The sequence below is a fragment of the Podarcis cretensis genome, assembly GCF_951804945.1.
Source record: "Podarcis cretensis genome assembly, chromosome: 13".
NCBI classification, from domain to species: domain Eukaryota; kingdom Metazoa; phylum Chordata; class Lepidosauria; order Squamata; family Lacertidae; genus Podarcis; species Podarcis cretensis.
In genome coordinates, this window is record NC_137182.1 from 32505448 (window position 1) to 32527620 (window position 22173).

Here is a 22173-nt window from a genome sequence, read left to right on the forward strand (position 1 = left end):
GGCATAGGAGAAAATTCTATATAACTACTTTAGCCTTGAGAAGAATATGTAGATATCTCGGAAATTCCAGCTGCTTCACAATGCAGCAGTCTTATTACTGACTAGGGTTCAATTTTGAACTCACAAATCACCTTCAGTGGTTTACAAATTAGTTTCTGGGCTCAATTAAACTACTCATATTACTATTTAGAATGCTAAGTGAATTGGCCTCCTAATATCTTATATTACCTCCTTCTCTACAAGACTCTGCCTTGTGTCAAGAATGGCAGAGGGCCCCCTCTTGGTAGTTCCAGTCTCCTTAAAAGTTCATGGGACTGTTCTTGGATAGGGTATTTTTTTTGTACAAACCACTTTCAAAAAAGGTGAATTTTGCACTTTCATTATAGAGTTTACACCACATACTGAAGGCAGATATCTTCACCCTATTTCTTGACACCACAAATACAAACATATTCTCACACACACACACACACACACACCTTGGGTTACACCTCTTTTTCCAAACTGAAATTGTTTTAAGTGATTTTAATATGGCATTTTTATAGTGTTGTATACTACCCTGGGACCTTAGATGATGATGATGATGATGATGATGATGATGCATTTTCATGCAGTAGGTTAGCATCCTCATGAGTGGCTTAGAACAACACTTTCTCAGCTTCTTCCCACCATAGTCTCTCCTCTGCTTTGATGAGACCTTTGACACCTGGGTCATGTAGGCTATTCCAACAGCAATTACACCCCAGCAACAACCCGAGCCTAGACCAATCCATGGAAGACATTCACTTTTTGGAGAATATAGTGCAACAACATACTGGAGATATAAGGGAACCCCCCACTTTATATAGGAAACCTACTGACTTATACAGGTGCTATATCTTGATTTCACTTTCACTTCCCAGCTGATAGTACTCACACATTACTTTCACCAACATTTCTCTGATCAAAATTGGGACACCTCACTCCATAATGATAATTTTAATATTTATACCCCACATATCCTACTGGGTGGCCCCAGCACTTTGGACAGCTTCCCACATATATAAAAACATAATAAAACTTTTAACATTTAAAAAACAACAACTTCCCTATACAGGATTGCCTTCAGACGGCTCAGGGGTTGGATAACTCCAAACTCTCAAACATTTCACAAATGAAAAAGGGACATCCTACCATACCCTCCAACATTTCTCCAATGAAATAAGAACACCATAAGGACAAGCGAGACATTCCAGGATCACATCAGAAACTGGGACGGCTTCTCTAAATCAGGGCCATCCCTGGAAAAAAGGGACACTTGGAGGGTCTGCTTTCTAAGACCAGTATCCCAACCTATAACCAGCAACAACAAGCCACAGTACAGAGATATGGACACAGGATATAGGCCCTGTGGTCAATTCAGATGACAACTCTCCCCATGGCTATTCTGGCAATGCTGTTACATGATCTAAACATCATGCTGTGCTGTATCAAAGCCTGCTTTCTCCCCCCCCTCTCCCCACGCTCCCAAAAAAACTCCCTGCAACATTCAATATTTTTTTCTGTCTCTTTTGCTAGGAATGTAAGACCTTCATATAAATCCTATTTATGAGTATTTTGCAGTGACTTCCTTGTTAATGTAATGAGGTGGCTGAGATTCCTTTTTTAAAAAAAGGTCAAAACATATTTCACATGCCCTGGGCGTACACACAGTGACATTGGGCTATTTCAAAACTGGCTTCTAGCCTAGCAGGTTTTCCTGAAATGATGATGTGACAGGGTCATTCCAGGAAGTGCTGCTGAGACACAACCTGGTCTTCAAAGACCCCCACACTGTTACAAGTGCAAATGGGGTCTTTTGCATAGTTAGAAAACAACATTTTAATTTACTTTAATTGCTCATTCCAGGAAAGTTTGTCACTCTAAAAACCTGTCTACAAAGTGTCTCACAAACACAGCAAGCAAGCACATTTGGTTTCAAGAAAGTGGGGCTATTTATTTATCTATTTTCTTTTCTATTCTGTTCTGTTCTGTTCTGTTCTCTCTCTTTCTCTCCCCGTATATATCTCAGCTAACTCATTCTGTTCATTGTGTGTCTTCAGTCTGCCCTGAGCAGAAAAGAAAAAGATGGAGAAATTGTGCTTGGAAGATGAATGGGCAAAGAGACAAGAGAATGGGGATGAGGATGGTGAGAAGAAAGGGGGTGGGAATAAGAAACTGTTTATTTACTTTTCCTCATACATATTATCAGTGCTTTTTAAAAGAAAAATGGTACTGGTACTCACCATGAAGTTGCTACAGTAAGTACCACACTTTAAACATTGAAGGGGGGGATGAGTTTCAGGACTGCATGCCCTTGAGTACCCCCAGAAAAAGCACTGTGTATTAACAACAGTACTGTAGATGCAATTTGTCTTCCAGCTGGATCAGTGAAGTGTTTGCATTTGTCTCTTCATTGTATCACTTCCATTCTTCATTTGATTCAAGACTCTGTGTCTTTCAGTGTAGCTTTTCAGTTTTTCAGTTGTGGAAAGGAATTTATATGTCTGTCTTTGGTTTCTTGGAGACGTGTTCCCAGGAGCTCAGTGCAGCTAATCAGAAAAGTTTGTTAATATTTCTTCTTTTGCCTTTATTATTATTTCCCTTACCCTAGCCTAGATAATTGGCACTGATAAGCTGATGGGACTGTTCAACTCATGGGAGCTAGACCTATGTCAGTAATTCATTCTCATAGCTTCAGGTCCAGGTTCAGACTCAAGAGTACAAGGATTCTATGCTGCAAGAAGCTGCTCCATATTATGAAAGGCCTTTGAGACAGTAGCTATCTCCTCAAGAGAAAATAGATGATGACACTGAGGCCCACTGACACATGCTTGCAAAGCACTTTGCAGACAGCATTGCTGAGATCCATTTTGATTGTATTCTAGTTTTTCAGTAGCTATTCTGGAGGAGGCTATGTTTTCGGGGGGGTTTTGTTACATATAGCTATACTACCTTTCTGCTGAGGCCAAGACCATTTACAATTTTAAAATGATATAAAATATAAAGGTGAATTGGGGTAGTGGTAGAGGACAGTTCAACTGGAGGAGGACGTGAAATTGCTTGCCTGCATATATCACTCTGTTCTCATTTCTCACAGGGCAGATGGTGTCCTTTAGCATTAAGAGGGGGTCATTCTGATAGAAAGAGGCCTGATGTTGTCTTACCCTGCCCCCTCACTCTCTTCTTGAATATCTTCTACTGTACTTTGTTGACCTTGAAATGTGGACAGGCTCTTGGGAGAAGTGTAGCTAATTGCTTGTATTCTCATCCTGGTCATCGAAATCAGGATGTTTAGACTTCTACACTTGGGCTAGCAAAGTTATAAACACTTATCTCAGGGGAAGTACTAAATGAGGTGATAATATGGCCTCTTTTGAAAACGAAAACATAATCGGACTCCTCCAATTTGAAGAACTGTCATTTTGTGTCCAACACCCCCTTTTTGAACAAGTTGTGTGAACAAGTGGTTTGTTTGTTTGTTTGTTTGTTTGTTTGTTTGTTTGTTTGACATCGTTTCTAATGTTTCTATATGAAATTGATAATTGAGATCCTTTCCATTCTGGCTTCTGGCCAGGCTTCAGCATGGAAACCGCTTTGGGCCAGGAGCTGGAAGGGGAAATGTTGCCCCATTGGTTTTCCTGTATTGTCAACCATGGATCATCCTGAGGGAATGGGAGTTAGGAGGGTACTTCATTGACATGGCTCCCATTATTTCTGACAGATAGGATTCAGAAGTACATGGAGGTAAGTAAATGGTGGTCAAAGGTTCTACCCCTCTTTTTTCAAAGTCCCATCCCAGCAGCAATTTAACTTGCAAATTAGCTGTCAAATTGTTATCAGCTTTTGTCAACATCAGGCCAGCTGCTTTTGTCAACATCAGGCCAGCTGGGGTGCCTTTTACTTAACCCAATTATCCAAAATAGAAGGGAATCCACAGTGAACTAGGTAGTTGATCAAGGCTTTCTTCAAAATGGAGTCACGGCATAACACAGCGCCCTGCCCCTCCATTCTTGGTGAAGTCTTCCAACTCTGACAGCAGAAGGTGTCTGTGGGTTCAAGGCACCCCCCAAATTCATTGGGGGAATTAAGGGGGAAGCTAGCCTCTGCTATCTCCCATTATGTCCAATTTGAGCCCCCAATCTTCAGAGGCTGGGAGTGCAATTATTCAGGTTCATGGCTGGAAACAGCAGCCTGTTTTTAAATCTCTTTATTGTTTATGTTCTTATTATGAAATTACTTTGAGATATTTTATGGAAAGTAAATGTAATTAATTAAATAAATAAACAAACACTTACGAACACATACAGTGTTTCTGAATGTCAATAGAAAATGTAAACCAACCTTGTTTACAAATAACCAAGCCTTTTCAGTGGTGCTGAAACAATGTAAGTATGGTGAAAGATTAGCTTTTCTGGGGAAAGTATTTAAACCAAGAAGTGCAACAAGCATGGAATCTTCCTCACACCAAACACCACATAACTGGTGTCTGATGGAAGAGCACTTCATGTGAAGACATGTGTAATAGGAAGTGGTATTTCAGATAGTCAGATCCAGGCGCACCGGGTATAAGGGGCAGAGGAGGCTTCAGCTCCCCCACTATTTTTCAGCAGGGGGCAGTGCCCCACAATATTGGGGGGGGGAGGGCTGCCACCAACCTCTGCCACCGCTGCACAATGTCTGTGCACCCCAGCCTCTGCCCAGCAGCCTGGAAGCACAGGAGCCGGGCAGCAGCTGGGACAAACAAACATGAAGATCGCCCTCTGTGCATCCTGCCGGGCAAGCTGCGTAGAGTCACGTGACATGTCACGTAGCCTCACCCCCTCAATGGGGAGCAAGTCGGTGCCGCTGGTCAGATTCCTAGCTCTTTTGGGCCTTACTGGTAAGAATTGTAGGAATTTAAATCCCAGTACTTCTGCCCTAAAACAAAAAGGACTCCCTCCCTTCCTTCCTTCCTTCCTTCCTTCCTTCCTTCCTTCCTTCCTTCCTTTCTTTCCTTCCTTCCTTCTTTCTTTCTTTCTTTCTTTCTTTCTTTCTGATTATGAAATAATTATAAGTCCATACCTTTAAAAAAAACCACACCAAATCCACCATTGCTACTGCAGAATATATACTATTAAGAAGATATCTATTTGCTGTAAATGGACCAAAATATTTCTACTCCATGTCAATTTTGCATATACACAATAATTTATTCATCAAACCACTCACTTTTAATTTTTTTTTTACTAAAATCCAATTAAAATTGTAGGTTTGTTCACCTGAGGTATGCATTTTGCCCCTAAAATGTGCATTTTGTTTGTTTGAATTGTCTCTCACCCTATTCTTTATACAACTTTTCATTAAAACAAACATATTCTTGCACATTTATTTGACCTGCCACTGCATTGCAAAAATTGGAGAAATGCACTATCTCACTGAGAGTCATGTTCCAATCGATTAGAAAGTCAGGGACTGACAAAGTATGGTGGGTGATGTTAAAATGCAAGCCAAAATAATTTATTATCCCTCCTTAATGCCCATATCAAAATACAGTAGATTACAAAATGATTTTCATTTGATGCTTGGAACATAGTTTCCATCCAAAATGTTTTGACAGTGCCGATCTGATCTCTTGATTTCTCATGCTATAAATCACTGGATTCATCATGGGTGGCAACATAGAATATAGCACAGAAATCATCATGACCAGATCTTTGGGGGCATTTTGAGTTGGGCACAAATAGCCAAGGGTGCCAGTGCAGATAAATAAGGAGACAACAATGAGGTGTGGCAAGCAGGTAGATAAGGCTTTCTTCTTCCCTTGCACTGAGGGGATTCTTAGTACGTTGGTGAAAATCTGAACATAAGAAAATATTATGAAGATAAAGCAACCGAAAGCTTCACATGCTGCAAATACATTGATCCCAACTTCTGTCATATAATTGTCATTACAGGAGAGCTTCAGCAATTGTGGGATTTCACAAAAAAACTGGTTGAGAACGTTAGAGCAGAAAGTGATGGAAAATGTGCCCCCAGAGTGTAACATAGCATTGAAAAGGCCAGTCATCCATGCACTAGCTGCCATTTGGATGCAGGCTCTCATGTTCATCACTGTCTCATATCGTAGTGGATTGCAGATGGCGACATATCGATCATAAGCCATGACTGTGAGGAGGACCAGGTCAGTCACTGCAAAGAAGATCAGGAAAAAGACTTGGGAAACACATTCTGGATATGAAATCAACCTGGTGTTCATGAGGGAGTTGCTCATGGCTTTGGGCACATTGATGGAGATGTTGCCAATGTCTGCAATGGATAAATTCATCAAGAAAAAGTACATTGGCGTGTGAAGTTGACGGTTAAGGGTTATGAGTATGATTATGAGTAGATTTCCCATGACAGTAGCCAAATAAATCAGAAGAAATATCACAAAGTGTAAAATTTGCAGCTCCCGCATATCAGAGAATCCCAGAAGAAGAAAATTAGTCTCATTTGACATCATCTACCCTGTGGGAAAGGAGAGAAAGAACTGATAGAATTTGGAGGTGCCTGATCCTTGATATAAGAACTCTGCTGGATGAAACCAAAACCTTATTCAGTCCAGCTCATTTTTTTTCTTTAGTAGATAATCAGATGTCTCTTTGAAGTCCATAAGCGGTAAACAAGGGCAAAAGCCTTCTTCCACATTTGCTGCTGGCACCATATGCAGCTAGGAATATAGGAAGCTGAGTCACACCCCTGATCTACCTTAATCAATACAGTGGTACTTCAGGTTACAGACGCTTCAGGTTACAGACTCTGCTAACCCAGAAATAGTACCTTGGGTTAAGAATTTTGCTTCAGGATGAGAACAGAAATCGCACAGCGGTGGTGCAGTGGCAATGGAAGGCCCCATTAGCTAAAGTGGTACCTCAGGTTAAGAACAGTTTCTGGTTAAGAACGGACCTTCAGAATGAATTAAGTTCTTAACCCGAGGTACCACTGTATTGTTTACACTGGCTGACACAATTCAGAGCAGAATCTTTTCTAGCCCTACCTAAAGTTTTATTGTTATCCATTAATCATTGGCCCATGAAATAAGGACATTCATGTGCAGTTGGCCCATGAAAAGTCATATTTTGGTATCACAATGAATCAAATTAACCATCATATCATTTGAATTGATTCACACATTCAGACACCATTTGTTAAAATGTAAAGAAATCAACTACTTAAATGTTTCTGTGCCCTAGCTCATATTCACTGTTTCAAAAGAAGTTATCAATGAGAACAACGGCAAACACCTTTCCCCTCTTTTGACCACTATCAGCAGGACAGATCCTCCCACATTTGCTGAGTGCAGAACAAGTGTTGAATTTGGAACCGATAATTGAAGGAAGCCAAGACTCAGGAATATAAATAAAGTAGACATAAAAAAGAATATGAGACAGGGAGAATGTAACAGAGAAAGATTTGGGACAAATGACCCATAATATCTGACTTGCTCCATATCATCTGTTACCTGAACATTTGTCTTTTAAAAAAACCCACAACCTGCATTCATCAATATATTTTCAAATGCTCTTAGGTAATGGTCAGTTTAGACCCTCTGGCACAATTGATCTGTATCTCCCCAGCACCATTCTGTGCGAGAAAGAGGGGGGGGGGGGTGAGAAAAGGGGCTGCAGAAGGAAAGAGTGGATGGCCCCATGCAATTTTGTCTCTCACACTGTCCTCCACTGGCATAGTCCCCAACCATTGCTAGCATCCAGCATCTTTTTAGTTACCCCAAGGAAATGTGATAATAATAAGGGGGAAATGTTTTTCACTCTCCTGCCATAAAGCAAGAGGAGAGACATGTAGAAATTCCTTAGTTCTTAGATCAGGACAGTAGCTTCATGTTGTACAAGAACCATGAAGTCATAAAAAGAATTGAAAATTATTATTTTTAAAATCAAGAGTATGTATCTGTCTCTAATTGTGAATATGGGAAATGCATCATTAATCATCAGTAGTTTTACCACTACCCTTCAAATTCACCAGCCCTTAGTACTGAACAGGTGGCTCTCCATCACCCAGAATTAAAGCATAAAACAGTGAATGGTTTGAAGTAATACCTGCCAATTTAGTACTTTTAATGTCTTAACTGCAGCATCGTAGAGTGCAAAGGGGCTTTGTAGGCAATCAAGTCCATCCATTTAGTGGAGGAAATTCACAGCTAATGCATTCCTAATACGTACCGCTATGAGCTTCGGATTTGAAATATACATCTAATTGACTGTCTTCCACTGATTCTAGTATTCAAGTCTGCCAAGGAGGTATATATGTGTGCATGTGATTGAAGCTGTTTTGATTGTTGCAACATTTCTTCCTTTTTTGTTTCTGAGCACTTGAGAAACTTGTTGCCTTGGGACCACTATGTCTCAGCGTACAAGATCAGCTGGGAAATTATCTTTTATAGATAGAAGGGAAAAGTGCTTTTAGTTTATTATAATTCTGTTAATTCTATTCCTCTTAAGTGGTTCAAATCTGTAGGAAAGACAAATTAACCCTTTAAAATACTCTGAAGAGGCGCTCAATTAGTTCTCAGCAACTTGTGCATATTTTAAACTATGTTTCTGAGTACATTAAGTTTCTGAAGGAATCTAGTATTTGTGTGTGTGGGGGGGGGATATCAGAAAGTTCCCTTCCAGAGATATTTCACTTTCAAGAGAAACCACTGTTGATGACAGTCAAACATCCAAAGAGGAGCAGAAGTAAGGAAATGAAATTACCACTAGTCTTTCAAGCAGACAACCTATTAAGAAGGATATTGTGGACAGGGATCTTCTGACACTCTGCAGGCTGGTGCAACCTCATGTCAGGTAGCGTCAGGCCCATGGCAAGTCATGTGGCATCTCCCAATTCTTCCCTGAGGATGAGGAGGAGGAGGAGGACGATAGCGGACAAATGGGCAAGGGGGAGGGAGGGGGCAAGTGACCAGTCAGGCAAGGAAGGTGTCAGCAGCAAGAAGAGTAACAAGGTTGGCAGCATGGAGGGAGTGCCTCAAATTGCCCTCCCACAATGTTGAGAGGTTATGCCATTATCCACTTCCTACCCGCCCTCTTCCTTTCTGGGTGGAGGTTCTCTAGCATTCTCTCCCTGCCACCTGTCTTTGACTCTCTCTTCCTCCTCCTCCCATTTTGGGGCAAGCCCACTTCCAGGCATGCAAAAAGCTTCCACCGCAGTGTAGACTTGTAGCAGTTACCCCCCTGCCTGTATATGAGAGCATGCAGTGGGAAAGGGTAGAGCATCTTTTTTTAAAAAAATGTCTTGATATTCCAGGGCCGCAAAAGCTGCATTTGCTCATTTTTTTGCAATTGGGTATAGGGCAGGGGAGGGAGGATGAGATGGCAACCCTGCTCATGTGCATGATTCTGTAGGGCAAATGATATGTTTTATTTAGAAAAAATTATACACTGTTCGTTTGTTTTAAAAAATCAAATCACTTTACAAAAGAATAAAAAAAATTATTGGCAAAAGCAGTTAAAAACAACTATTTAAACATTCAAAAAAATAGAATCAGCAATAAACTAAAAACAGATTGAAATAAACATTAACCTTTTAGATCTCTGGGAAGGTTTGCCTAAACAAAAATGTTTACAGCAGGTGCCAAATTGAGTGCAGTGAATCCACAGCATGCCTTTGGGAATGTGCATAGCACAGCTGAATGCTGTGCATTTCCTGACAATACACAAATAATTTGGTTGGTATGCATAGCGTGAAATAAACATGCTTTTTTCTATAGTTCTTCAGAAGTGCCGATCTTTGCTCCCTGGGCTGCTTCTGTCACACTGCCTAATGTTATCTGACTCACCACACACACACAACAATGATGAGCAAAGAAGCAGAAATAATATATGATTTCATGAGGCTAGATAGACAAGTAGTCTGTCCCTGTTTAAGGCAACTCTAGGTATAGGTTATATAGATATGGGTATATTTCTTTTAGGAACTTAAGTTGTGAAACACACTAGCACAGGATCATAAAATGATGCTTGTCATCTGATGCTTGGAACATAGTTTCCATCCAAAAAGTTTTGACAGTGCGGATCTGATCTCTTGATTTCTCATGCTATAAATCACTGGATTCATCATGGGTGGCAACATAGAATATAACACAGAAATCATCATGACCACATGTTTTGGGGCTTTTTGAGTTGGACACATATAGGCAAAGGTGCCAGTGCAGATAAATAAGGAGACAACAATGAGGTGTGGCAAGCAGGTAGACAATGCTTTCTTTCTTCCCTGCACAGAAGGGATTCTTAGTACGTTGGTGAAGATCTGTACATATGAGTAAATTATAAAAATAAAGCAACCTAAAGCTACAGATTCAACAAATACAAGGACACCAACCTCTGCCATATAATTCTCATTACATGAGAGTTTTAGCAATTGTGGAATTTCACAAAAAAACTGGTTGAGAACGTTGGAGCAGAAAGTGATGGAAAATGTGCCCCCAGTGTCTAACGCTGCAAAGAAAAAACCAGTAATCCATGAACTGGCTGCCATTTGGATGCAGGCTCTCATGTTCATCACTGTCTCATATCGTAGTGGATTGCAGAGGGCAACGTATCGATCATAAGCCATGACTGTGAGGAGGACCAGGTCAGTCACTGCAAAGAAGATCAGGAAAAAGACTTGGGAAACACATTCTGGATATGAAATCAACCTGGTGTTCATGAGGGAGTTGCTCATGGCTTTGGGGACATTGATGGAGATGTTGCCAATGTCTGTGATGGATAAATTCATCAAGAAAAAGTACATTGGCATGTGAAGTTGACGGTTGAGGGTTATGAGTATGATTATGAGTAGATTTCCCATGACAGTAGCCAAATAAATCAGAAGAAATATCACAAAGTGTAAAATTTGTAGCTCCCGCATATCAGAGAATCCCAGAAGAAGAAAATCGGTCTCATTTGACATCATCTACCCTGTGGGAAGAAGGAGAGAAAGAGCTGATATAATTTGGAGGGCATGAGCCTGAACATAAGAAATCTGCTGCATAAGACCAAAGACTTACGTAATCTGGCCTCTGTTGCCCATACTGACCAACAAGATGACTCAGGAATATCACTGAGCCTAAGACATGAAGTAAAAAGAGGAACGTAACACTGTACCAAAAAATGTTTTAAAGCACATATCTGAATTTAACCCTGAACTGGGAATATGGGAACTGTTCCATAAACATTTCAGTAGTTTCATCTCTCCTTCAAATTCATCAGCTGTTTTGACTGAAAGAGCTAGATTTCATGCCCCAAGAATAAAGATACAAGACATTTAATGTAAATAAAATATAAACAGAACTAAGAGCTTTATGTCTGATTTGAAAGATTCTTAATTAGAAGCAGAGATTGTCTAGTTCAATCACCATTTTTGTGAAGGAAATTTGGAGCTAGTGTATCTCCAATGGATGGCTTTTCAATCTTTGCTGGAAGATTTCTTAGCCTCCATATATTTAGTCCCTGCATGTAGATAAGCAATCTCCACTTTTCTCTCAAATAACACTTTAACTTAAACTGCACATACATCTTAAAAGGAAAAGGAAAGGAAAAAGAGGGAAAATATAATATGTTCACAACAAAAATGTCATTCAGAGGAGTTTTTTATTGGGATGGTGAGGGGAAAAGGTAGATTATTACCTTGCTGTTGATTATTTCTTCTGAATTATTGTGGGGATCACCCATCATGTTATGTGTTTCTATATTAATCTATGAACATATCACTAGGACATTCAGATTCTAAATGGAGAGTAAAGTGTTTTCTTCCACTGATTCTGGTATTTAAGGCTGCTAAAGAGGTGTATATGTGCATGTGACATGAAGGTTTATTTTGGTAGTTTTTTCCCCTCTTTCTCTTTTGGGTCCAAGGATTTGTGAAACTTGTTACCTGGGGACTACAGCAGCTGCATGAAGAAACTCAGCTGGGAAATTATCTTTCATTTATTGTGACCACAAAGGATGCAAGACACAGAAGGTTGGGTGAACTGGAACACATTTACTTATTTAAATATTTAAACCCAAAACCTATATGCATAGGGAAAACAACCTTAAAGATTTATTTTATATTTTTGTGTAAACCGCTTAGAGTTTTCTTACACTCAAGTGGTATATAAATTTGGTGTAGTGCAGTGGTTAGTGCAGTGTTGGACTAAGATCTGGAAGACCAGGGTTCAAATCGCCACTCAGCCATGAAGCTCACCTTGGGTGACCTTCAGCTGCTCACAAGCTTTCAGCCTAACTGCTGTGACAATAACAAAGAGAGGAGGATAGGAAGAAAGGAAAGCTGGAAAAAGAAAGAAAGAAAGAAAGAAAGAAAGAAAGAAAGAAAGAAAGTTCGGGCAAATTACACACATTCTATACAAGGCCATATTCAAACTAGATAACATCATCATCTTCACTAAAGCATTCCCACTCTTCATCTTTAACAGAAGGAAAGGAATCTTCTAGGATGTGGCTGCTGTAACATACATATTCAGAAAGGTTGGGGAACTCTCCTTTCTGACTATTATGGGAGTTGGACTCCAGCAACATATGGAAGCCCACAGATTCCCAATTCCTACCATACACCATCTATCTATCTAACTATGAATGACTGTTTTCTTCAGAACCTTTTGTAAAATGCCAGTTTAGACCCATTTACACATTAAATTGATAAACTGAATAACTGAACCACATTGCATGTATTAATTGGTATCATTATTAAACCAGTTAAATACAAGTATTGTGTTCAGTTATTCAATTTATCATTTTAACATTTAAATGTGTATAAATTGACATTTTACAAAAGGTTCTGAAGAAAACTATGTGAATTTAATGAACATGCATATTATCTATTATGCAATTAGCTGCCTCAGAGAAATCAGTGAGGGGGGAAACATAAAGTAAGGAATTCCTAAAAAATAAAGGCATCAAGAGCACCATTCTCAGGCACTTGGTAGCCAGCCTTGGCAGCTCCCTGTGCTTCAGTTACAGCTCAGGGGAACTCTTTTTCAGTTCATGAATATGGGTGACGAGAGAGACTGCAGAGTGCAGAACAAATATGTAATGGCTAGAATAACACACCTTCCGTCTTCTACCACCTTGCAACAGTAAGGAAAGCTCAACCCTCCAACTTCTGAAATTGCAGAGAAATTCTTTTAAAAAATCCCAACTGCCCTCCAAATGACAGAAACAAGATCCTCTTTTGTGGAAGGAGAAAAGCTTTTGAGAAGTAGAGATCAGTGAGAATCGCTCAGCTGGTAGAGCTTGAGACTCTTAATCTCAGGGTCATGAGTTGTATTCCTGCATTGCAGAAAGTTGGACTAGATGGCCTTTGCGGTCCCTTCCAAGTCTGCAATTCTTCTATTCTGTGATTCAGCAAACACTATCTTAAGCTAGGTTTCAAAACAAGGGAATGCTACATAGCCTTACTTGAAAGTCTACCATCAAAATCTATAAGGTGTCCTTCAGGGAAAATGTATTTTGACTGTGAAATAGAGTACTATAGCATTCATTTTCTTTCAGGAATCTACTATATGGAGCAAATTCTCACCACTCTATGCCCCATTTTCCTGGTGTTACCATTGGTCATATTTCTGTTACTTTGGAGAATGTGAGGGTGATTCTCATATTTTTGGGAAGTTACAGCAGACACTTATTCATGACTGCTGAGAAGTAAGCCCAGTGATTTTTATGGGACTTACTTCCATGTAAGTACTATAGGATTGCACCTGACCTAATCACAATCTGAAAGTGTAGGCCTATGTAATGGGACATTGGATTTTTTAAAAAAGTGTTTGAATCTAAGCTTTATTTTCATTTTCTCTGCAGAAAAACTGTGAAATATACACCTCAGTAAGATTTTGACAATTCCCCCCCCCCCCGACTGGGATGGCAGGAATAATGAAACACAAATAATGAATCATTAGCATCTACAAACTGTTTTAATTAGTCTCTGAGGGAAATAAGGAGAACACACACCACACATTCTATACAACTCATTTAACGTGAGACTTGGAAGATTTTCAGGGTCAATGCTAGGTGAGCATGATTTATTAAAGTTCTCATCTGCTGAGGATTCAAATTCTGAATTAACTATTGCAACTATTTTTAAATGGTACACTTATTTTATTTCTCTGAAGAGAAATCAGAGAAATAAGAAGGGAAATAGGTGAACATTATTGAGATAATGCTTTCCAATCAATATAATGAAGTGTAATTATCAAGGCAGTTTTTCAGGTGTTTGTGGTCTTGATGGAAGAATTTGGCTTAACTGTTCCTCAAGGGACAGTCTTATGCCTTTGAACTAATTTAGCTGAGCACAATGGACTGTGAAATAATGAGGGGAAATGTACTTTTCTTTTAGAAGAAAATGTAGTGATGTAAGGCTTACAACAAACAGCTACTGAAATATTTGAAGTGTCAATTCCAACCAAATTATTTTAAATAAATACAGGTAGATTAAATACAGCCATAGATTAATCTCTTCACAAACTTTTCCAGCTTCTGCCTTCAACTGATATTTGAGTAATCAGCAATAAATCTAAATGTATCATGAGTGAAATTTCAGAATGATATAATCCTGAAGGGAGGGGGGGGGTCTAGACATGGATAACAGATGGCAAACATAAAGGAATATAAGAAAGTGAGAAAAAATGTTGGATAGATACCACAAAACAGGTATCACTGAGTAAGCCCTTTGGATTCGTTACTATGCCACACACAGGAAGGTGAGGTCAACGAGAAACAAAGAGTTGAACTGGGCATCAAAGGCAAGGACAACACAGAAACATGAAGCAGGAAGATCTTATTGTTTGAGGAAAGCTCCAGCCCAAACAGGAAATTGTCCAATGCTCCTCCAGCCCAGAAAGACAGCTTCACTTTAAATTATTTGTGGGTGGGTGGTAGAGGAGGAAATGGTTTTTCATTACATCAGAGTATGCACTGTTAATATACAGCAGTATTAGTAATGTTATAATTATTATTAATAATAATAATAATTTATATGCCACCCATCTGACTGAGTTTCCCCAGCCACTCTTGGTGGCTACCAACAAATTAAAACACAGTAAGACATCAAACATAATAACTTCACTATACAGGTCTGCCTTCAGATGTCTTCTAAAAGTCAGATACTTGTTCATTTCCTTGACACCTCACAGGAGGGTGTTCCACAGGGCAGGTGCTACTACTGAGAAGGTCCTCTGCCTGTTTCCCTGTAACTTCACTATTCACAGTGAGGGAACCTCCAGAAGGCCCTCAAAGGTGGACCTCAGTGTCCGGGCTCAATGATGGGGGTGGAGATGCTCCTTCAGATATGCAGGGACAAAGCCATTTAGGGCTTTAAAGGTCAGCACCAACATGTTGAATTGTACTCAGAAATGTACTGGGAGCCGATGTAGATCCTTTAGGACTGGTGTTATATGATCCTGGCAGTTGCTCCCAGTCATCCGTCTATTCCAACACTGGACTCCTGGTATTGATTTCTATATTATTATACTGGACTCCTGGTATTGATTTGTATTATATTATATTATATTATATTATATTATATTATATTATATTAATTATATTATATTAATTATATTATATTATATTATATTATATTATATTATATTATAATACAAAGCAGGAGTAGCCAACATGGTGCCCTCCAGTGAACAAGTAGTCTTAAACCTTTTTAGTCTCAGGACCCACTTTTAACCCAAACATGCATCAGAGGACCCATTTTTAAAATGTTCAGAATTTGTGTTTAAAACCAAGATGTGTGCCTTACTTATTACAGTTACTATCCAGTTATTATCCAGTGTTAAACCCTCATAGTGTAATAAAAAACACCACAGTTTTGTTCCATATACTTTGAACCTCTGATGGGGAGTGAGGGGACACTGGGCAGAGTTCCCTGAACAATAATACCTTGCTGCTGTGAAATCTCAAATGCTACCACAGTCAGTTAATTGTAGACCTCTTCACAAGGGTGAATTTTATCTATTAATGCACCCCAAATACAAGTCATGTTACCCAGCACCCATCTTCAGTGAGGATGTCTCTCTCAGTCTCCTTCAGGTTTTTATTTTATTTTATTAAAAAGATAAATATAGGAAAAGTTTAACCAGCACTTATTTTCCATCAGCTACATTATTAACAAATAATTACAATTTGAGAATTTTCATGAAGGAGCAAATGCTGAAGTGAGCAGTGACAATTGGACAATTGTCTTCCCAGGAGATTTCCAGGCAATCAGTTTCCAGACTCCTCCTTTGATATCCTTGTTTCGCATGCTATATATTATTGGATTCATCAATGGTGGCACAACACAATAGGCTACAGCAGCAATCAGATCCATCGGCGATGGAATCCTACTGACTGGCCGCATGTAGGCAAAGACACCAAAAAAGTAGAACATGGATAGTACAATTATATGGGGCAGGCAGGTAGAGAAGGCCTTCTGCCTTCCTTGTACAGAGGGGATTCTCATCACTGCTTTAAATATCTGCACATAAGATGCAAGGATGAAAAGGAAGCATCCAAAATATAAACAGCCAGTCAGACCAATAGCTCCAACTTCAAGAATATACAAGTCAGAGCAGGATAGTCTGAGCATCTGTGGTATTTCACAGAAGAACTGGTTGATGAGGATGGAGCAGAAGGGACTTGCAAATGTGGCCCCAGTGTGCAATGTTGCTGTTAGAAGGCCAAATGTCCATGCAAAGCATGCCAGTTGAATGCATCTGCCTCTGCTCATTACAGTTTCATAATGCAGTGGATGACAAATGGCAACGTAGCGGTCATAGGCCATGACTGTCAAGAGGAAAAATTCACATGCACCACAGAGAACAAATGAAAATAACTGGACAACACAATGAGCATATAGGATCACTCTAGTCTTCATTAAGGAATTTGTCATGGCTTTGGGGATAGTGGCTGAAACGTATCCAAGGTCAACAATGGATAGATTTAGGACAAAGAAATACATTGGGGTATGGAGGTGGACATTGAGAACTACCGTGGTTATTATGAGAATATTTCCCATTAAGGCAACAAAATATATTATGAGAAACATTATGAAGTTTAGTTTGGGCAGTTCTTGAATCTCAGAGAAACCCACAAGTAGAAAGTATGTTACTGTGCTTGTGTTGGACATTTTCTCCTCAGGAAACTCAGCTGCTTCTGGAAAGGAAGATAGCCATGAAGTCATGCAGAAAGTGTTAGACTATTTGAAGGATTTTTCCTGTCTTTAATTTTTTAGTATAAATAACTCACAATTATTCATCAGTTTTTTATGGGGAAAGTGAGGGAATTTGAAGAGATGTGAATTAAAGATGGGTACTTTTGTTAATATGTTAAATGAAACACTGAAAAGAATCATGTGATGAATTTAAAAAGACTAGCAGACTAGGGGGCAATCCTGTGGCAAGATCTATGGGGATGAGCAGTTTAGGATGCTGCAGAGCTCCAACACATCTCCAGGTCAGCTGGCTGATTCCTTGCTCCTAACTTGGCTCAGTCAAATATAGGCTGGTGTAAATCTTAAGAAGTGGATATTCTTCCAAAGGGCAAAATCCTATGGCTTGATCCTCCAGGATGCATGGAGTTTGGATCCAGCATATGTCCAACTGAGCTGGTAGGTTCCTGGCTCAGTCAGGCTAGCAAGTTCTGTAAAATGAAAGGGATTTATGAGAAATTCTACATCCATGAAAAAAGGAACACTACTCAGTTGATTTACACTTAAAGTCATTATGCATTTTACAAATTCTATGTGAATTATCACAAGCTAATGTGTTGCTTTAGATAAGGTCCTCTTTCGCAGAAGGACACATGTGGAATAGCCCTCTCCCTACTTGTCTTTCCCCATCAACTGACATTCAGAGACAGACTTATCTTCCATGAATTTGTCTACCCCCCTTTTTAAAGCCATGCAAGGAGGTGTTCATCTGTACTATGTGAAGAAGTATTTTCCATTGCTTTTTCTGAATCTTCCAACATCCAAAACTGGGTAGCCCCAGGTTCAAGTATTATGAAAGATGGAGAAACCTATTTACTTTCTCCACACTATGAATAATTTTATACAGTTCTGTTATGTCCCCCCCCCCCAACTCAGCTTTGTTTCCTAAGTTGAAACTCCTTTCCCTCCCCCATCCAAATATTATAACCAAACCCCAGAGGGTAGTTATTCCTGAATCTTGAACATTTTGGTTGCCATCTGTTTCAGCATATGAAAACAGGGTGCTGTTTGGTTGAAATAGCAAAGGCATAGCAAAGGAAGACATATTTATGAAATGGTGTGCTATTGAAGGACAAGTAATTATGTAGAATGGGATAAAGAGTGGATGGGGGGATTAACAAATAGCATAATAATTGATTAGAGAGGTAGATAGCAAAGAAAATTGAGAAGTCCAATTGCAGAGTGAGAGAGAAAATGAGAAAACTTACTCTTTTTTCTTTATGATTTTCTTCCATTAGTACATCTTCAGTTTCTCTCTGCAGTGTCTTCATGTACAGCTTTTGAAGGAAATGTACATCTATAGGTTTGACATCCTTTCTTTCTCTAGCTCTGACCAGAACAAGGGCAGGGGCACTGCACTGGAAGAAGCCATATTAATTTCTCTTATACTATATTTGGTTGTATAAATTGGATCAGAAATGTGTTCCCTGGAGACTGACAAAGCTCAGAAGTGAGATGCTTCTTAGTAATGACAACAACAAGCAAACCGCAAACACAGCTTTATTGTGGCCCATAGACCCAAAATACACAGTACAACAATAGAATATACTTACAGTTATGAGGTGTAAGTTTGACCTTGCTAGCCAACAGGGGAGCTTTATTGGCCATGTTTTCTGCATGTTTTCATAAACAATTCATAAACCATCAAAAAGTATACAACCAATGTAAGCATTTCCACATAAATCATAATAAACAAAAAATAATATCAATAACAGCAATACCCCATCCCAAGAGTTTTTTCAGCAGCCTTAGGTGGAGTCAGTCAGGGCCCCAGCCAGGTGGGAAAAGATCTGCAAAGCAAGAAGCAGGTCTTCCAGGACTCATGTAACAATTTGTTTTTTTAAGGAACTTTATGTTGTAAAGACTCATTGCAACTTCCCTTTTGTTTCAACTTTAAATAATTACATAACATGATTAAAGTTAGTCATTAAGGTGTCATTGGAATCTCTGTAATTTTTATACTAAAATTATTCAGTGTACAGCATTTGCCCAGTTCTTCTTATTCCTGGCTGAGAATCACGTCAAGGCTTGCTTTTCCAGCTGTCATTCATGGTATCTCTATAACCAACAATGGGGACAGAGCACCTCTGCTTCAAGAATTCATTCTGTGTAGGGCACCAATGGACAATTTCCTCAAAAAGCAAATTCCACCTTCATAAGGATTTTCCTTAGGGCTACAGAAGTGGATAAATTTTCTCTCTATGCCCCCTCTGATCCCATCAATTCTTAGCTCTTGCTAACTGATGCAATTTGCTTTTTTTAAAAAAGTCTGCATGTTAAGTGCAAAGATCATGTAACTTTTGTCCATGCAGTGGAGAATGCACACCCCTTTTCACTGGGTAACTACAAAGGGTTTGTGTATGTTTTAATGGTTAAACTAAAGGGCTTTTCAATTTCCTGACAGATCTGAACTGCAACATCTCAGCTTTATTGAAATTATTAAATACTGTCAAAGAGGAATACAAATGTAGGGCAAATGTTTTCCTTTTTAAAATACATATGCACACTTTCAGAAATTAGAAAATAGCTTTACTGGCATAAGATATATATTCACAATATACAGTAGTGGAGAAAGATTACCTAAATGTTAGGGTGATGTGAAGTGGAATAAGATGACCGTTTACTATGTGTTGGATTTTGGAAGGAAGGAAGGAGGTGGGGGAAAGGGAATCAGTGAAATACAAATATTTTATACATAATGGATAAAATATGGAAAACCCTTTGCCTTGATGGAAAGCTTTCTTCTATCAGATAAATATTTGGAGAAATATTCATTTTGAAGGGCAGCCGTTGGATCCAAAACAATATTTTGGCAAAAGGAAGGATCAGCAAATCGTCCATACAACTAACATTAGTATGACTGTTGTCCCAACAAGATAAAATGTCTGCCTTCAATTAGCAATTTAGAATGACTAAATAAATAAAGAAATAGCAGACTCATGGGTCTGAATCTGGAGTGGGACTCTAGTGAAGCAGAATAGAGGTACTTTAACTATTTGTTAAATTTCCACATCTATTTGCATTAGAAGAAAAACTTCCATTGATATGAATGGGAACATTTATCCCCATAGTCTAGATTGGGAACACAGCAAGGGACAAAAGATTGCAATCTCTCTATTGTCATGCCAAGATTCAAAACCAGACTGGATGTTCGTTAGTATCTTTTTAAAGAATTCTCTCTCTCTTTTTTTTTAGATGATCATCTAGTTTTGGCCTTAGGTTCTGTTGAAATCCATGTGACTTGTTAGATATCCAACTTCTTTTTTAACTAAAACATCAGTGGACTGGAATTATACCAGCTCAATTCAAGTTTCTAAATTGAATTGAATTCAAGTTTCTAAATTGAATTGAATTCAAGTTTCTAAATTTTCTTATGGCAAAACCTCTGAAGTGCTGCTGTTATCTCTTTGTTCCTCATGCTATAAATGATCGGGTTCATGAAAGGAGGGACCATTGAATATAACACTGCAAGCAAGAAATCCAAGCCTGACGAGGCTCTAAAGGTTGCCCCCAAACAGGCATAGATTCCAGTGAAATAGAACAAGGAGAGCACAGCAAAATGGGGCAGGCAGGTAGAAAATGCTTTTTGCCGTCCCTTTGCAGAAGGAATGGCAAACACAGCTCTGAAAATGTGCACATAGGAAATGATTGTGAAACAAAAACAGCTTATGCATATCAGAACAGTAAAAACAAGAGCCCCAGTTTCAATGAGATACGAGGAGTTGGAACAGGAAAGCTTTAGAAGCTGTGGGATTTCACAGAAGAACTGGTTGATGTTATTGGAGCAGAAAGGGATGATAAATGTGCAGACAGTGTTCAGTGTTGCATCCAAAAACCCAAAGATCCATGCGCTGGTGGCCATTTTGATGCACACTGCCCTGTTCATTTCTCTCACATAGTTCAGTGGATTGCAGATGGCAACATAACGATCATAAGCCATGACTGTCAAGAGGACGAATTCTGATGCCCCAGCCCAAAAGAAGAAGAAAACCTGCGCCATGCATCCATAATATGAAATTCTCTTAGTGTTCATCAGGGAATTAGCCATGGCTTTGGGAACAGTGACTGAGATGAAACTCATATCAATAATATTTAAATTAACCAGGAAAAAGTACATTGGGGTTTGCAGGTGTTTGTTGAAGGCTACAGCAGTTATCACGAGAAGATTTCCAATCACAGCTGCCAAGTAGATGAGGAAGAAACCCAAAAAGTATATAATGTGCAGCTCCAGAACATCAGAGAATCCTTTGAGCTGGAACTCATTCACAAAGCTATGGTTGCTCATTTCTTTCTTGGCAAACTGTAGCCAGCCTATAGTTACTGGTAGTAAAGAAGAAAAATGCTTATTGATACTCTTAATTAATGATTTGAGTCTGCAAGAGGCATGTACAACTTGGACCCCATGCTTGTCCATCAGTCATAAATAATAGCCCACCAGAGAGTAAGCAAGCCTCCTGCTTTTAACTGCTTGTTCTGGACTGAGAAACTGAATGGCTGTGTGCTATGAAACACCTATGTTGGCAGTACAGCCACAATACAAGACTCTGCTAATTTTAGAGTGCCACAACTTGTGCAGGTTTGGTGTATAAAATATGCACACATATATTATTCTGGTATACACATTTGCAGTTTTAATGAGATGTGAGAAAACAGTCCCAATACTGATTTTTGAGGGGTGGGGTGTCATAGAGTTTCCTGCATATGATTTTATCCTAACAATAAAATCATGGCCTCACAACAGTAAAGATGGGTTGGCAACAGTGGTGAAGGTTTCCTCCATTAATGGATGAACTTGGACGTCATCCTCTTAAAGTTGCCTCCTTCTCACAACACAAAGACAAAATTCTTCAGTATCCAATAACCTCCCAGTCTCCATTTCTGGGAGCTTAGAATTGCTCCCTTGGTATTTCACGTTCTGTACATACAATTCAGAGAAACCACACCATG

At 39.2% G+C, this 22173-nt stretch overlaps 3 protein-coding genes across 3 annotated transcripts; all 3 read right to left on the reverse strand.

Moving 5' to 3' along the window:
• Nucleotides 1–5557: 5557 nt before the first annotated feature.
• LOC307201567 (olfactory receptor 14A16-like) lies at nt 5558–6499 on the reverse strand (the record flags this gene model as incomplete). The annotated part of the gene is made up of 1 exon (XM_079950850.1): nt 5558–6499. One exon carries the CDS (start codon nt 6497–6499, stop codon nt 5558–5560), a length of 942 nt encoding a protein of 313 aa, XP_079806976.1.
• Nucleotides 6500–9923: 3424 nt separating this feature from the next.
• LOC307200170 (olfactory receptor 14A16-like) lies at nt 9924–10947 on the reverse strand (the record flags this gene model as incomplete). Its single annotated transcript, XM_079948585.1, has 1 exon — nt 9924–10947. The coding sequence occupies one exon, from the start codon at nt 10945–10947 to the stop codon at nt 10003–10005; it is 945 nt and encodes a 314-aa protein (XP_079804711.1). The 3' UTR covers nt 9924–10002.
• A 5223-nt stretch (nt 10948–16170) lies between these two features.
• Nucleotides 16171–17145, reverse strand: LOC307201568 (olfactory receptor 14A16-like; the record flags this gene model as incomplete). Its single annotated transcript, XM_079950851.1, has 1 exon — nt 16171–17145. The coding sequence occupies one exon, from the start codon at nt 17143–17145 to the stop codon at nt 16171–16173; it is 975 nt and encodes a 324-aa protein (XP_079806977.1).
• Nucleotides 17146–22173: the final 5028 nt, after the last annotated feature.